Below are 18,754 nucleotides of genomic sequence, written 5' to 3'. Positions count from 1 at the left end.
ACATGTAATAAACCATGATTCACATCTCATAATTTAACTGCATTTATTTATTTGCATTAATGACTACGGAAAAGTGTCTAATATATATTCCTCTATTTAAATAGGAAGAGGTGAGCTATACCAGAAGAGACAGAGTTTGGCTTGCAATAAATTAATTTTTGAATTCCTCCATGGGTAATAAAAATGATCCATTTGCCTTTCACAGTCAACTGAAGTTAGAAGTACCTGGAAACAAAAAGGAGACATCGCGCCATACACAGTCTGAAAATACACTGGCTTATCTGTGTGAACCTGGAAGTGGGAGGTTTGACATCTACCAGTGCACAGGATAAGGCAGATATTAATATCACTAAAAATCCAGAGCTGGGAGTACAAAGCAGCTACGTATAATTCTTACTACTGTGAAAACGAAAATCCACAACCTATTTCCATTCATTTAACTGGATCAGGAAAGAAATGAATGAAGCCCCATCTAGCAGTGAAGATAAGAATTGTGCCATCTACCGAAGCATGTTACTCTCTACAGGAGCAATGCTTAAGAAGAGACAGAGTTTGGGTTAAAATGAATTCATTTTTGAATTCCTCCATCTATACAAATAAAAATGAATCACTAAAAGTGTTGCTAAGCGCAAAACTCGGGAACGGCTGGACCAATTCGGCTAATTTAAAAAAAAAATTCGTCGAAGTCCGAGTAAGGTTTTTACAAAGAAAGAAATTGTTGGATTGTTCCATATTCACTGATCCTATCAACGACTTTCAAGGCGCACATCAATGTTGAATCTTGCCATTCCGTCAAATCTATCAAATACATTTGTAAATATGTAACCAAAGGAAGTGACATGGCTGTGATCGGAGTTAGTGCAGAGAATTCCAATGATGAAGTTACCCAATACCAAATTGGCCGCTACGTTAGTAGTTTTTTGCTAGGGGCTTTACGTCGCACCGACACAGATAGGTCTTATGGCGACGATGGGATAGGAAAGGCCTAGGAGTTGGAAGGAAGCGGCCGTGGCCTTAATTAAGGTACAGCCCCAGCATTTGCCTGGTGTGAAAATGGGAAACCACGGAAAACCATCTTCAGGGCTGCCGATAGTGGGATTCGAACCTACTATCTCCCGAATGCAAGCTCACAGTCGCGCGCCTCTACGCGCAAGGCCAACTTGCCCGGTACGTTAGTAGTAATGAAGCAATTTGGCGCATTTTTTTTTTCATTTTTTCATTCATGAAAGGCACTTCACTGTTGTTCACTTAGCCATACACTTAGAAAATGGACAAAGAGTATATTTCACGGCTCAGAACGCATTACGAGCTGTTGAACCACCATCTACAACCTTGACCAGTTTTTTTGAATTGTGTCAGAATGATGATTTCGCCTGAACACTCCTATACTCCGAAATGCCAAAATATTATACTTGGAATCAATCCTCAAAGAAATTTCAGTGACAGAAACAAGGAAAACCAGTTCCAGGTTACCCAAATGTATATTCCACTGATGCAATAGGTCGAATTTATTCAGTCCATCCAAGCAACCAACGAGTGTTTTTATCATTCAATCATTTACGAACTGTTAATGGTGAATTGTGTGGCTCTTAGAGAGAAGCCTGTCTACGTTAGCAACTGTTAGAAAATGATGCTCATTGGGATCAAACTCTCAATGATGCTGCAATTTCTTCACAACCTCATCAAATCCGGACATTGTTTTCTATAATTATATCAACATGCTGCCCATCAAAACCAATTGATTTATGGATCAAATACAAATATATGTGTGATGATATCTTGCATCAATTGCACATCACAACAGGAAATCCAAATTTACAAATCAGTGAAGAAATGTACAATGAGGCGTTGATATTGATTGAGAACATGTGCTTGATGATATCAAACAAAGTATTATCCCAATTAGTCATGGCTGCGGCCAATCGCCCGATGCACAATGCTTTTAATCAAGAGTTGCAATGCGAAAAAATGTACGATCTCGATGCTTTAAGAGAATCAATTCGAATAAATCTTCTGCTGTTGAACCAACAACAAAAGTATGTATTTGATACTCTAATGAAAGTTGTAAATGATGGAACTGGGGATTTCCTTCTTGAACGCTCCCGGGGGTACAGGAAAAACTTTCTTAATTTCATTGATTTTAGCAACAATTTGCTCAAACAATGAAATTGCACTCGCACTTGCTTCATCAGGCATTGCAGCTACATTGTTGGAAGGCAGTCGAACAGCCCATTCAGCGCTAAAATTACCACTGAATATGCAAAGCAATGAAACTCCGACCTGTAACATATCGAAGAACTCTGCAATGGCAAAGGATTTGCAGCAATGTAAATTGATAGTGTGGGATGAATGCACCATGGCACATAAAAAGTCTTTGGAGGCATTAGGTCGAACCATGCAAGATCTGCGGAACAATCAAAACCAATTTGGTGGAGCGATGATTTTGTTAGCAGGAGATTTTCGTCAAACACTGCCAGTGATTCCAAGGTCAACGCCAGCTGATGAACTTAATGCATGTTTAAAGTCATCAGTTTTGTGAAAACACGTCAAGATACTAAATTTAAGCCAGAATATGCATGTGGAGTTGCAAAATGATCCATCTGGAGAGATATTTTCAAAACAACTAATTGACATCGGTAATGGCAAATTCCCTTCAAACGTTCTGACTGGCTGCATTACTTTACCTGACAAGTTTTGTCAGTTTACTAAATCCAAAACCGAACTCATTCTAGAGGTGTTTCCAAACATTGCTCAAAATTACAGAGATCATATTTGGTTGAGCGAACGAGCTATACTGGCTGCCAAAAACATGGATGTAAATGAATTAAATTTCAAAATTCAAAATGAAATTGCTGGTGAATTGCGGACATACAAATCAGTTGATTCCGCTACTAACCAAGATGATGTCGTCAACTATTCACCAGAATTTTTGAGCTCGCTGGATTTGCCAGGATTGCCACCTCACATTTTTCAATTAAAGGTTGGATCAGTGGTCATAATGTTGCAAAATATCAACCAACCGCGTCTTTGCAATGGCACACGGCTAGCGTGAACAACGTGATCGAAGCAACCATTCTAACGGGGAAGTATAAAGGAGAAGACGTTTTGATAACACGCATCCCTATGATTACGACTGACATACCATTTGAATTTAAACAACTGCAGTTTCCACTGTGGCTCGCTTTAACTATGACCATAAATAAATCCCAGGGGCAGTCATTGAGTGTTTGTGGCATTAATCTTGAAAACCCATGTTTCACGCATGGCCAATTGTACGTTGCCTGTTCCCGTGTTGGAAAACCATCAACTTTGTTTGTTTACGCGCCAGGTAATCACACAAAAAATATTGTGTACCTTAAAGCTTTACAATGAAAAATATCTTCATAGTGTTGATTGGAATCAGTGTTCTCTATGATAGTTATTTCCTAAGAAGAAAGAGGAATAAGTTGTGCCACATTATCTTCACGCCATCAACTTATCAAGTTACTTGATTTGCAACGAGGGATAATTATGGCTCTGTGAGGGATTTGAAGACCTGCTGAACAGTTCACATCTATGTTACAGTCAATCAGAGTTATTTCTTGGTAGTGATGTGCTGCGACGTATTTAAGCATTTCCTTATTCACAATCAAGATATTAATATTGCAGGTAATGAAAACAAGTTTTTTCCAGTACTTTGTTACTAACTTCTGGTAGCAGTAGAAAATTAACTCATTTGATGTTGATGATGTAGTCATTTGCATTATTCTGATTTTTGTGTGCAGTACAGACTGAATTTGAGTTCGTTCCATTGTCATTTATTTTTGAGAGAACAACGTCTGTCGGGTCAGGTAGTGGGTAATAAAAATGATCCACTTGCCTTTCACAGTCAACTGAAGTTAGAAGCACCTTGAAACAAAACAGAGACATCCCTCTATGCACGGTCTGAAAATGCGCTGGCTTATCTCTGTGAACCTGGAAGTGGAGGTTTGACATCTACCAGTGCACAGAAGAAGGCATATTATAATATCACTAAAAATCTGGAGCTGGGAGTACAAAGCAGCTAAGTGAAAATGAACATCCACAACCTATTTCAATTCATTTAACTGGGTCAGGAAAGGAATGAATGAAGCCCCATCTAGCAGTGAAGACAAGAATTGTGCCAGCTACCGAAGCATGTTACATTCTACAGGAGCAATGGTTAATGACTGACATGTGAAATGATATAGGAGAGTGTTGCTGGAATTGAAGAAGACAGACAAAAATAGAGGTATCCAGAAAAAGACCTGTCCCGCACAAATACATGGAATGACTGGGATTTAAACTGAACCCAATAGTGGGAGATCAGCGGACTGCCGCCTGAGCCACAGAGGCTTAAGACCTGATAGCAGATATAAGTGTAACAAACATTTATTAATACACAAATATTACCATAGCAATTTGCCTCAGAATATGCAATCCAAATTTCATTGTCATCCCTCCTTTCATTACTGTAACATAAGTGCTCACACTGCCTGCACGGACAGTGATTCAACACCTAAATTCAAGAGATTCTTGCTGAGATTACCAGTCAAAAATTTACAACTGATGTGTGCACTGCACAGCTGAGCATGTGAATGAAATGGAAGTGTGAGTGGTTTTCTTTGTATATGAAGACCTAGTTGACAGTAGTGCAATATATATAATTCTTTCGTGTGTGTGTGTGTGTGCACACGCATGTGCGCACGCATGCAAGATTACTTGAAATTCATACTGGTTAATGCAGAGTTTGCCACCTGAATTCTTTTCTGAATGTGAGAGTGGATCTTCGAGTATATATTACTCTGATAGATTTTAAGTTAATATATCTGCAGCTGTAATATGAGGTTGAGTGTAAGAAAAGGAGCCATTATAAATACATCAAACAAATATATTGATCAATGAAGGTTTGATTTACCAAATTCCTGTTCTTAATTTCCTTAGTTTGAAATAAAGAAATTGTTTCAATATATTATAAAATAGAATTTCAACGTATTAAGTCGTGTTACGTACATGTAGTACGTGTTGAAGAGATGTTAAGTACAGAAACAAAAATGGCCAGCCAGACACCAGTGGGATCCGAACCCACAACCTCCCGATTTCGCGTCGGTTGTTCTACCAATTGATTACAATGCGGTCGTGAAAATTCAATAATCATTGACATGCCCCACAACGGGCGACTTAAACGCACTCTACAGTGTGCTAGCAGCAGTAGCTCAGATCCTTTCAAACAGAACAAAGATGGCCTAGGCCACCATAGCTCAATTGGTAGAGCAACCGACGTGAAATCGGGAGGTTGTGGGTTCGGATCCCACTGGTGTCCTGCTGGCCATTTTTGTTCTGTACTTAACATCTCTTCAACACCTACTACATGTACGTAACACGACCTAATACGTTGAAAGTCTGTTTCGATTACAATGCAGTTGTGAAAATTCAATATTCATATTATAAAATAAGTGAAAATTAAAGGAAAATTGAAGTGCCATTAGATCTGGTACAAGAACGTCAGACATACTCCCTCTGAGTCAGACGAGCCGACCCTGAGTGAGCTCTGGACTGCTTATTCTATGGATACATATAGGGCCAGGAAAGAAGAATAAGAAGATATTATAAAATAAAACAATGTTGAATTTTTACATTTAGTTGTAATCTATCTCTGTGTGTAATTGGAGACACAGAAGTCTTCATATATCTGAGAAAACTGAGAATGCTTTGGAGGAAACAATTGCAGATCACATTTCAGATGACAAATACTGTAATGACACTTTTCACAGTTGTTCACAGGCGAACCCACTTCTGAAATTACGTTCTTCAGACTGTATTAAATAAAACTATATCCAGAAACAGATTAAACATGTTCTTCAAGTTCCTGAGCATTTCACTTAATTCTAACCACAGTCTTTTAAGACTTTTAGAGTTTAAAGGTAAAGTTGTAATGAATCAAAGTTCATGGAGATAAAAAGAACACCCACAACTGAGCATCACAGTGAATTGGTTAACAAGACATTCAATATTGTGCAGATTTATTGGTGTACTTACTTGTTTTCTTCTTTGATGTTTGGAAGAGGTTGATGTTGTTCTACAAAGATTTCATCCTTAATATCTGCAGAGGGCTATAGGAAAAAATAAGGAAAGAAGAGACAAGAGGTAAAATTCCAACATGTAGAAAAGAGAAGCGAAATTTCATACCGGCAAAATAAAATTATCAATAATATATCTTCCTATGTAACAGTATAAGAAATGGAAAAAAGTGTTAAATAAAGCCATACAGATATATAGGGATAGTCACATGAAAAGCAACACAAAGTGGCAGGAGAGCACTAGAACAGGTAGCAAACAGAAAAGGAGAAACTTGAAAGGGCAAGGATAATCTACATATCCTTAAACAATCATCTTTCAATTGCTCCTTCTTTCCACACTGACTAGCTATTTTGTTTATCCCATTATGTACTCCATTCCCTATTCCAATCTATCTGTTCATGGCTTCATCTATCACTATTTTGTTCCTTTCCATTGCAAAGAAGATCAATCTCAAGCAGACATTTTATGGTCCTCATGCCAAATAAAAGCTCCAAACATCATTCCCAGACAGCTTTCCTAATTATTTTTCCAATGAAAATGTTTTCACTTCATTTCTTTTAAATGACAAATTTCTCCACAGATTTTATTTCCCAAAACACATTATTATGCTACCAGTTAATCCCACAGTATTCTTATTCTCCTCCAACAAGTGGACACTGCTTAAGTCGGAACCATAGAAATACCACTGAGTGTAGCATCATCCTTGTCTCTACACCACATTAAATCCCAAAAAAACAACAAAGTGATATTCAGACAGCCTTCATGCAGAAATTTCTTGAACCACCAATGAAATCCCAGCTTCAAAAGAAGTGGATTTGATATCAGGAAATAATAAAATCAGTTGTGTTGAAAGAAAGTACACCATACATTCCGAACCAGAAAACGTGCATTGATTTTAGGATGGAAATTTAAGAAAAAAATATTTATATGAATTTATTACCAAAAAATGTATCAGGGAATGTTAAGCCTTAAGCATGAGCACAAAATATTACACTCTAAAATGAAAACGCAGCAACTCATTTTAGCCCTAAATATTCTCATTTTCACCTAATAGTCATCTCTCTTCTTTTTGCCACTGACAAATCAACTTTTCCCTAGCTGGTGGTCCAAGGTGTTCTGCTGCCCTACTAGAACATTGTTTTGTATATTTTACCACCTCTAATCTGAAAGCTAAATTATACAAAAAGCTCTTAAAAGGTCTCTAAATTTTCACAACAAATTACAGCACTGTCTGCATCTGTACACCAACAACCTCAAAACATAGCTGAGACTTTAAAACAAAACATTCTATTCTCCCCTAACCTCTTTACTGCTATTTAACTTCAGATAGCTTATCCCCAGACAATGGTATTATAATAAGTGCATTTCCATATAGCCAGTGACAAATATCTACAGACCTTTAGACCATAAGGTCCAGTGAAGACTTAGGCTTCATTTCCTTGGTAAGAAAGTGTCTTATTGTCCAAAAAGTACAGTAAATGAAGAAGAAAGTATGATTATTTGAGGACATCAGTGTAAAATTTTAAACTGTAACTTACTGGCATTCACATAAGAAAAATTACACACACAAAATTGTATCCTCTAAAATATGTAGGTCTATTGATTTCATATTAATTATTGATGTTCCTACTATGAAACAAAATATATTGAAAGGAAAAATATACTGGGACAAGTTAATTGGGGAAAATGTTATAGGGAATATTGTCAGCACGCAGAAATTGAACCAAGGAAAAATACTATTTTGAAAAAACTGGAAAAAAAGAATGGGGAAAATTCTCACTGAATCAATTACCATATCTAAGTTCAGAAAATCTGAACAGACAAAGAACTGACTTTGAGCTTAAAGTATAAATTCATGATATCTCCTTGATTTATGAAGAATCTACAGTGCAACTTCCTCAGAACTCTTCAAATAATGGTGGAAAGTTTGAATGTAATTAACTGTCACAGAACACCAGCTAGTTAACTTTACTAAGGAAATTTAAGAAGCATAAGCTACCACAAAATGTGGTTATTTTGGAGCGATTTTGCAGTTTTCTTTCACCAGAAGAAACAACTGCTTGAAATATTCTTATTCCAATACATATTATTGGGTGTACCAATAAGAAATGTCTTAAACGTGCAATTTCAAACAATACAGAAGAATGTAAACTTTAAATGTAGAAATTTAGTAACCCCTGCATTTCAAATTACTTCAGACAATACATGATTTTCTTATTCATTTGCAGAGTTATACAATATATGGAGTTACGGTTACTTCAGGAAACTGAAAAGAAACAAAAAAGAAACCCCCAATGTGCAGCCTTCAAATTTCCAACCACTAACATGCTTTCCTCACTTGTCGTTAAGAGAGGCTAACTGCCTCTTTGGGTTCGTCTTGTTAACTTTGATCTCTATGGTCGAGATATCCCATACTTCTCCAGCAGCTTCTCAGTAAGTCATTTATGCAGGTTATTTGGGCATATCTGCAATGTAATTATGATAGACCATGCTCCAAGCTTTTGCTTACAATCTCATGGCATTGCACAAAGTATCCCACACAAGTGCCTTAATTAGAAAAAAACTATTGTAGAGTTGATGCTCACAAATGTATGATGCTCAAACTAATGAAAGTTGATACTGAAAGAAAAACAAAATTGATTTCAATTCACATTTGCTGATAATGTGAAGATTCACAATATGTTCAGTTCCACGTGATACACCAATAAAACTATTCCACTCAGGATGAGTGTGAATTTGCTGACAATTAGTAAAATAGTTTTCTTGCAATAATAAGGTAAAGGGGGCAAATAAGGCCCACATACAGATAGACTGCAGTTTGCTCTTAAAGTAAGAGATACAAGAATTTGTTTCAAATAACAAATGTTCCTTAATGAATCTCTTCACCAGATATCACAAATAAATAATTGTAAGTGTATCCATGGTTCCCACATAGCACAATTATGTAATTATTGTAACTGGGCCTTATTTCCTGCCCTAACATGTAATAAGGCCCGCAGTGGAAGAATACCTTAACCTCATCTCCATGGGCAATGACGTCAAATTGGAAGAGGAAATGGTATGTTCTGTAGATAAGAAGTGTTAAAAGACATGTTCATTAATTCAAAAATATTTATGTTGAAATTTTAAAATGGAAAATATAACATGAAACATTTCACCATGCTAAGTTAAGGAGACCTGAATAAAGTTACAGGAAGCATAATTTCCTCTCATCTTACTTCGAAAAACCAAGCTAATGTGCTTTAAATAATTAAATATAACCACTAAATATAAAATTCTTGAAATTTAAATCACACAAACTTTCAAAAAACACTTAATTTTCAGACAGTCATTTTTAACTTTTCCTTTCCCTTATTTAAAAAACTAATTTACTTTAACATAACATTTAATTCTGTATGAAATGAGTCTTTGATATTTTGAAAATGAAGTCTGAAAACACAAAATCTTATAAGCAGTCAGGACAAAAATAATCTTCCTTGTTTATAGTCAGTCCAACACACATTTCATGCACCCAAACTCTGCAAGTTTTGCAAGCTCGCATGTCCGCCACATATTCTTCCTGGCATGCAGCACAAAATCAGCTTATATTTGGTGTTGTTACTGCAGTGGACGTGGATGTAGATGGTCGATTGACTTCATCTTCCCTTTGATTAATGTCTTCATGAATCTGAGTAGTCCCTCCACACAGATTTCTAGTTAGCTTTTGTGCTCGGTAGTTATGGCCTTTTTTCGAGGAGCTGAAATTGTTTTCTTAATTTTCTTGCAAGATGATGGCATCAGTTCTTGAAAGGGGGAATTAATTTTATTTTTCATTTTAGCACTGTCTCTACTACCAAGAGATAATGCAGCTAACCGCTCGGAGAGTGGTGCGTTGTCTTCCACGTCTTGTTCTTCTTCACGGTGTCTCACAGAACTTGGAGCGAAGGCTTCTTCAGGAATCACGGTGCGATCAAACGGATAAATGCCCATTGCTCTAAACCCATTTGATATGTTGCTTAGATTCATACATTTACCCCAAACTGGAGTGAAAACTTCGGAAAACGTGTCCTTTGTAAGTTTTCTATCTGGATCCTCAGGATATTGCTCCCTGAAGTGTAAAAGCTGCTGGTCCCAATAGTGCTCAAATGAACAGAATACGGCCTTATCCAGTGGTTGTAGCTCATGCGTAGTACTGTTCGGCAAACAAAACAGAGTTATTTCATGTTCTTCTGCCTCATCCACAATGGAGATGTCGAGGTGGCACTTAGTTCCATCCATAATGAGTAGAGTTGGGCCCGGAGGTTTGTATTGTGCGAAGTGTTCAATCCATTTCACGAAAACTTCTCCTGTCATGCTTCCCTTAGTTGTCATTAATACCCTTGAGCAGGGAGGAAGTCCAGCTTTGAATGATTTCCTGCACCTAACCCCTTTAAATAACACCACTGGAGGAATCACATTGCCTATGGCATTTGTACATGCAACCACTGTCACATTCTCAGCATGTTCACGAGAAACAATATGAACACGTTTGGCTCCTGTCTTCGAGAGAACATGTTGTTTGTGATGTAAGGTGAGACGAACTCCCTTTTCATCCATATAATAAATGTTTTGAGGGCGAGATTTTAAGCCCAGTTTTGAAAGGACGACATCCAATTTATTGAAGTAATCATTCACAATTGCAGGATTCAGTTTCTGAGCCCCTGCAGGGTTCATACACTGGGCTTTTTTTTTTTGAAAGTCGCGGATGCCTTTTCATAAATGCACGAAACCATTCTCTGCCAGCTAACTGTGATACCTTGCTAAAAGGGTGCTTAATATTGTGCTTTTCCACAAACTTGTACACACACCTACGCATAATCACTGGGGTCACAGGAAATCCTATTTCACAAAATCGTATAATCCTTTGTTCTAGATCCTCCTCTTGTTCTTCAGTAAGAATGCTATGTGTACCTAACTTTCGTTTGCTGGTCCCAGATTTCAAATGATTCCTTGGAGTTCTCCGTGGAATACCGCAGTGACTCTCAACATATCTTTGAGATTTTCCTTTCTTGAGCAATCTCAAAGCTTCTTCCATCATACTTTCGTCCCAGTTGGCTCTCAGATCTCGACACTTCTTACTCATGATGTGATTTGATATAATCTGTAAAGGAATACAGAATTTCAATTTCTTCCTAACAGTGTACAGTCAAATACCAGTATAACAAAATTTTGGGGACCTCTGAAATTAATTTGTCATAATGAAATTTTGTTATACTGAAATAAGTTAATTCTTAAGAACTCGCCTAGTATTATATCCGTTAGTTATTGTTGTTTTTAGGGGCAGAACTATGAGGTCATCTGCCCTGTTATATCAGCTGCAGGATCTATATAACTTCAAAATACCATTATAATAATAAGAGTTATAGTACCGACAGATGTTTCCAGAAAATCAATTTTTACATTGTACCAGCAAGTCTACACACTGTTCCAGAACATCATTTTTAGAAAAAATCGGTGATTTTCTTCTGAACAGATCCAGACACAAAAGCTCGTTCCAAATAGTCACCAACCACTGCACATGAATTTAAAACAGATTCTGGCACATCACTTCGTGACACAAGAAAATCTTGAAGGCTACGTGCCATGTTCGTTGCCTGCTGAAGAGTCAAGCTCTGTCGATCACAATCATTTTGGGGGTTGTCTTCCTCTTCCTCCTCATCGCATGGATCTCTATCATTCATAATGTCCTCCACAATTTCCTCATTGGTGATTTCTTTGTGCACTATTACATCACTATCTACATTGATGTAGTCGGTAAGACTTACCGTAGATGGCACATCCAACGTTGTACACAAACGCTTCCAATTCTCCTCGATTTCCACATCATCCAACACTTCACTTTCTGCGATGTCTTCTGTAAAAACCACTCCAGCTTTTCTAAAGCAGTTTGTGATGATTTCTGCATTCAAGGATTTCCATACAGCATTAAACATCTGCATTGCTTCCAATATATTGATGTTAATGTCTCCATTCGTGGCAACGTTGCACAGCATTCGACGGACTACACGAGCTCGGTAATGCCACTTTACTGCATGAATTATACCCTGATCCAGCGGCTGCAGAATTGAAGTTGTATTTGGAGGCAAAAGTAAAACTTTAACATGCTCCAAATGGTGAGGCACACAATTATAAGAAGAGCAATTGTCCAATAATAGAAGAATTCTTGTCTTTTCGGCCTTCATCCGACGTTCCAAGTCCAACAACCACTCTTTGAATAGCACAGATGTCATCCATGCCTTAGAGTTGTGCCTGTATTCAGAGGGCAGATGTTGCACTCCCTTGAAGCACTTTGGCTTCCCAAACTTCCCAATTATGAGAGGCTTCAGTTTGTCCGTCTCTGTGGAATTGGTGCACAAAAGAGCCGTGATACGTTCTTTTGAACGTTTGCCCCCAAACCATTTATTTCCCTTAAAATCAAGGGTTTTGTTCAGCATTAGTTTATAAAATAACGCAGTTTCATCTGCATTATAAATGTCTGCCGGCGAATATGCTTTCAAGGCATCCTTTATAGTCTCCAGCCACCATGAAGACGCAACTTCCTTCGGGGCATCGTTAGCTTCACCATTTATAATTTTGTGGATATGCCATATCTCTTCCGCAACCTTTGAAGCCAACCAGCACTACCCATCAACTCAGGTGACCCAAGCGAACGTGCGAAAGATCGCACACACTCGCATAACATTGGGCCATTTATTGGAATGTTTTTACTCCGCATTTCCACAAACCGCGTATAGACGGCTTGGTCCACCTCCTTATAGTCGGCTGTCCTGATCTTCTTACGCTGTGGACCCAGGGCATCAGCACCAATGTTTTCCTCTATCTTCCTTTTCTGTTTTAAAAAAGTAGAAAGTGTTGACGGGCTAATGCCATACTTCTTCACTACATCTCCTTTCTTTCCGCCTTTCTCTACTTCCGCAAGTATTTTACATTTTTCACTCAATGAAAACTGCTGTAGCTTCTGCTTATCCATTTGCAATGATATGTACTTATTTATTTAATGAAATACAAATGAACTTTGCAAGTTGAATGATATAACCATAACAGCAAGAAGTAGTAGTTCTCCAAGAGAGAAAGAGAAAACAAGCAGAAATCAGCCTGGATTTTTATTCATCTGATGCTATGATTGACTGCAGCTGAACCGGTCCAAATAATGACATGAGAAGTCAAAGAGAATGAGAGAAGTTCTTTGAATAGGCTTTGCGAATTAAATACGAAGAAGAAACATGCAATGCATGTTGCGACGAAACTGTCGCGTTCATTGGTGGATTATAAACATCGCGATCCTACTCAGCCAATAGTGTGACGTCTTACATTGGTTGATGGGCGAACCTATTGGTTGCGCAAAGCGTAGCGTTCATGGGTGGATTGCAAACTTGGCGCTCCTACTCAGCTAATAGAGTGACGTCTTACATTGGATGACGGGCAAAGCATATTTATTTCATAGCACACAAATGTGCATTAAAAGAAAAATACATTAATCTTTCGCATATTCTAGTGAAGATTTTGTTCTCCTGTTGCACTTGCTGAAATGATAGCAATCGCAATGTTTATCACACAACGTACACACACAATGTGGGGACGGTTCATGAAAGTCTGATCGCCGGCATAGACGATGGTGAAACTCGTGTACCACCAGCCTATTCAAAGCACTTCTCACGTCATTATTTGGACCGGTCCAGCCGAGATAAATCATAGCATCAGCTGAATAAAAATCCAGGCTGATTTCTGCTTGTTTTCCCTTTCTATCTTGGAGAACTACTACCTCTTGCTGCGTATGTGAAAGCTGCATTCTTATTTTCAAATCTTCCAGTAAAAAAGGTTCTTTGGATAATTCATATGCAAGTTGTGGAGATGCCCAGTGTTCGTTTCAGAAATCTGGCCTTTACATTTTCAATAGTTCAAAGGTCGGACACTGTTAGTCTTTCCCAAATAAGTTCCATACCATATGTGAGAACTGGACGAAGCGTATTGGTTACAGAAAAGCGATTACCTTCTCGATCGCGTACGGTGCATGTATGGAAAATGGCAATCATATCATCTGAATAACGAAATAATGTACCAAGAAAAATGCTGGTTATAAAACAGGATGAATTTTGGTTTCAATTTGAGAAAATATGGTCAAACTGGTAAAGAAAAGAGCTCAATTTTAATTCGTTAAACTGAAACTACGAAATTTGTTAAAATGAAATATTTTAACATACAACAAATAGGGAAAAAGGAAGGGACTGAAAAAAATATTCATTATTCTGAAAATTTCATTATACTGGTGTTCATTACTGCGGAATTCTACTGTATGAACATTTCCCTGAAAATCCATAAGTTTTATAACTTGTGTAATAACCAAAACAAATGAATAGTAACTGCAAAGTGAATGACTTTTATACCTTATTTCTGATGTATGTAAACAAGAACTAACTTAGTCTAACATAAAAGAAGGTATTCTGCCATCTCCACGGCTTTTCTGGGTATAGAATAATAACAAGATGGTAAAAATAAATTTCTTGTTTCATTTGTAGAACTAACAATAGCTAACTAGTGTCTACAAGGATAAATGCTAATAATTTTTAATATAAAACTGAAAGCTTCCAAGAGAACTGCTGTTCGGCTTGTAGCCTACAGATCGAGAGGTCATATGGTCAGCATAATGCTTCCCTTGTTTTTTGACCGATGCCACTACTTACAATTGTTCTCACGACGCTGGGATAACGCCATTCTAGATCTCCTGGCCTCCTGGCTTTTATAATTTACGTGCCAATACTGGGAATCATATCCAGGCCAAGGAGCTAGCATACTACCCTGAGATCACCGCGGTAGTCTTTAATACAAAAGTCATGTGTAAGAACATGTCTTCGACTTCAAATTCAGTATGTCATAGAAAGAAAGAGATCCACCTTATCAATACTAAATTTATTAATGTTTTTTAAAACAGGACCGGTTTCGACTTATCACAAGTCATCCTCAGCTGTCATTTACATACACATTAGAATACATGTTTTAACAGTTGTATCTTACAAATAAACATGTCATGTTTGATAGACATTAGGTAGTATGTCTAGAAGTGAAATTCTGCTTCTTACGTCTAAGTTTAGAGGATCAAGAATATTAAAAAGATATCTATCTTTAACACATTAAAAGAATTACAACACATGATAAAATTTGTTGTTTACACCTGACCTTGAATATAGCATTAATGTTCAAGTTTTACTAATAATAGTTCTTTAAAAAGACTTTCATATTGCGTTGTTTTTAGTCGACTAAATATGCTTAAATGTAGCTGCATGTGCTTATACAGTATACTTTTTATTAGGCTTAAACTTTGTCAAAATGAGTAATGTGAATCCGAATTTGAAATTACAATAACAAAGTGAAATGCATTTGAAATAACAGTAAGCCAGGTAATTGAAACCTGTGTTGAATGACTCCTTCAATTATATGCTATTTAAAATACATAACCCCAGCAGCACATTCATCTTCAATCTGTATATTTAACAAGACAACATAAGTTTATAGTGATTGGACTTTAGCAAATATCTTACAGTGGCCAATAGTGCCCCATTTGAACTTGGCATGTACATGTGAAGAACAGTACTTCATATGAAGATTTACAAATTTGCAGGACTGCCTCTTACCTTTTAACTTGCATATTGAAATGTACCATTGTCTTATGTTGCATACAATGTATTTTACACAGTATATATTTGAAGAGGTCATTCAATACAGGTTTCAATCACCTGGCATTTCATTTCTCAATGCAATCTCAAATTCAGATTCACATTATTTATTTTGACAAAGTTTGTATAAAGTATACTACCCCATTTGAACTTGACACATACGCATGAAGAAAGAACAATACTTCATATGAATTTCACAAAACTTACATGATTGTCTTATACCTTTCAACTTTTATATTGAAGTGTGCTAATGTCTTCTTTGCATGAAATGTATTTTAAATAGCATATAATTGAAGGAGTCATTCAACACAGGTTTCAATTACCTAGCTTACTGTTATTTCAAACGCATTTCACTTTGTTATTGCAATTTCAAATTCGGATTCACATTACTCATTTTGACAAAGTTTAAGCCTAATAAAAAGTATACTGTATAAGCACATGCAGCTACATTTAAGCATATTTAGTCGACTAAAAACAACGCAATATGAAAGTCTTTTTAAAAAACTATTATTAGTAAAACTTGAACATTAATGCTATATTCAAGGTCAGGTGTAAACAACAAATTTTATCATGTGTTGTAATTCTTTTAATGTGTTAAAGATAGATATCTTTGTAATATTCTTGATCCTCTAAACTTAGACGTAAGAAGCAGAATTTCACTTCTAGACATACTACCTAATGTCTATCAAACATGACATGTTTATTTGTAAGATACAACTGTTAAAACATGTATTCTAATGTGTATGTAAATGACAGCTGAGGATGACCTGTGATAAGTCGAAACCGGTCCTGTTTTAAAAAACATTAATACATTTAGTATTGATAAGGTGGATCTCTTTCTTTCTATGACATACTATAGATATCAATACGGAACATCATGAAATTTATTAATCAAGATTCAAATTCAGATCAACACCAATGTGTACACTGGATAAAAAATATAAAATTGTTCACTTATTTAAAACAATTTTAGTCTATTTAGTATATTTGTGAAATTTTACGACCTAATATAACTTTTTTTTGCTAGTTGTTTTACATCGCACCGACTCAGATAGGTCTTATGACGATGATGGGACAGGGAAGGGCTAGGAGTGGGAAGGAAGCGGCCGTGGCCTTAATTAAGGTACAGCCCCAGCAAGATAACATTGGGTTAGCATAATTTTGTATTAAATTGAAACTAAATCTTCCGTAGCAGCTGCAGGAAATAAGGCCCACGCTTTGCAACACATGACTTTGAGGGTTTTCGATTACACCATCTTGTTTTCTTAACCAAATTTGATAAAATGTACACCGTTTCATTACTTATTTAATGCATTATTAGATACGTATATTATTTTAATGCTGTCCTAGCACTAACATTCCCTTTTTAACTTCCCTTTCCAAAGAAAAGTTATAAAAATGAGATGAACTCACCTTCCCGCGTCTTGACTCTGGCCTAGCAACCAAATACTGAGGAGGGCCGAGTTCTCACTTTTTCCAACAGGTAGCAGGCATAGACAGTAAGCAGATGTATAGGTTCATTACCAACTAAAGAAGCGGCAAATACGGAATCAAACAGTGGGCCTTAATACCTGCTGGGGCTTATTACCGCAACCTACCTTACTATGAAACTTGACTGTCAAATGGTAGGATAACAAAAAGTGTGTGCTAGAAAAATGTAGACTATTCATGTTAAGAAAATGATGTGCAAATTTCATCTGAACTAATAACGTTTTTACTGTATATTGAATATTTTTATACCAACTCTCAGCAAAATATAAGAAACCACTAGTGAATTGTGCTATATAAATCATGGTTCCAAGGTATATGGACAGAGAGATCTAGTTGTTGCCAATGGAACTCTGTCTCAATACTACTCACCCGGGAAATCCTAGCAGATTTCAGTGACACTTGGGTGAATATATCCTATACTCCGTACGGCCCTACTTCTAAATTGACGTTTTGGCAGATTTTGGCTCTGTCTGGTGGTTATGCGCTGAAGCATAAACACCCAACCAATCCCAAGCTGTCATTCATATCGATTTATATCAGCAGAGCACGATCTCGAAACTTAGTTGCCAACTCTAATATTTACATTCACCACGTGGTTAACCTATCTCAGTCAGCGTGTATGATATTCGGTACAGTTCACAATCTTTTGCATTTTCCTTCAGTAAATAGTGTGTTTTTCATATTGTTGGAGGGTTCTAGTGACTCTGAGATCAGTACAGTGTTCCCGTAACCTCCTTCCTATGCCAGCCATTAGCGGTGATTGATGTGCTATTTCCTCATTCTCTTTTATTCTTAATAATATATTCTCTTTTAGTGTCATATGTTGTTAGTAAGTGTAGTTTTTGTGAATTTGTTTTCAATCCATATTCATTAGTTTTTCTGAGTACGATACTACATTTTACAAGGGCGTTTTACCGCAGTCGTATTGCATCAGCTGTTCTCGCGGGTGTAGTACGCTGGCAACAGAGGAAAGGCGATGCTTATTTGTTTTGCGAAACTTCAAGTTAGAAGTAAGGCCGTGCGGAGTATAAATTAACATATCCTAAATTTAATAATTATTTTTATGTTGCCATAATATCAATGGTAGTGCTAAAATTAATTGCTAAAAATCTGAGGGCAGTTAACTGTTCATGTCATAGAAGTCATAGAGAATGTACAAACCTATAGATAGCTTTATTTTAATGTTACATGTAACAATTTAAACCATAAAAGGAGATTTTAACACCAAGAATAGAGTATCTGTAAACCTATTTTACTGACTCATACTGCATATCAATACATAAATATATAGCAGTTTTAATACTTCTGTATCATTTGTAATGGATGACAAAATAGTATATTATGTTCTATAAAACCTGCTGCCTACAAAAATTTGCATGTTATTAATGGAACTATTTATTACCACAAATGAGGCAAATCCTTTTTTTAAACACATTTTGTTATGCTGTGGTGAACTATGTAACAATGACAAGAAGTTATGCAATGTTTTGATAGCT

The 18,754-nt window shown here is 36.6% G+C and overlaps 1 protein-coding gene across 4 annotated transcripts in view; it reads right to left on the bottom strand.

Annotated features, from left to right (window-relative positions):
* The window catches only part of LOC136884915 (uncharacterized), a 105,014-nt gene that overhangs the window by 57,082 nt on the left and 29,178 nt on the right, over window positions 1-18,754 (bottom strand). For 3 of the 4 annotated variants that reach the window (XM_068230133.1, XM_068230135.1, XM_068230134.1), the window contains exon 5: window positions 9,242-11,197. In XM_068230133.1, the coding sequence (XP_068086234.1) occupies window positions 9,775-10,770 (996 nt within the window). In that variant the 5' untranslated portion in view covers window positions 10,771-11,197 and the 3' untranslated portion in view covers window positions 9,242-9,774. Of the gene's footprint in view, window positions 1-6,036; window positions 6,111-9,241; window positions 11,198-18,754 lie in introns of those variants that run through there. The other variant, XM_068230136.1, reaches the window with a different exon arrangement.

Source organism: Anabrus simplex, chromosome 13, assembly GCF_040414725.1.
Source record: "Anabrus simplex isolate iqAnaSimp1 chromosome 13, ASM4041472v1, whole genome shotgun sequence".
Taxonomy (NCBI): Eukaryota; Metazoa; Arthropoda; class Insecta; order Orthoptera; family Tettigoniidae; genus Anabrus; species Anabrus simplex.
This window is presented reverse-complemented; position numbering and strand designations above follow the sequence as displayed.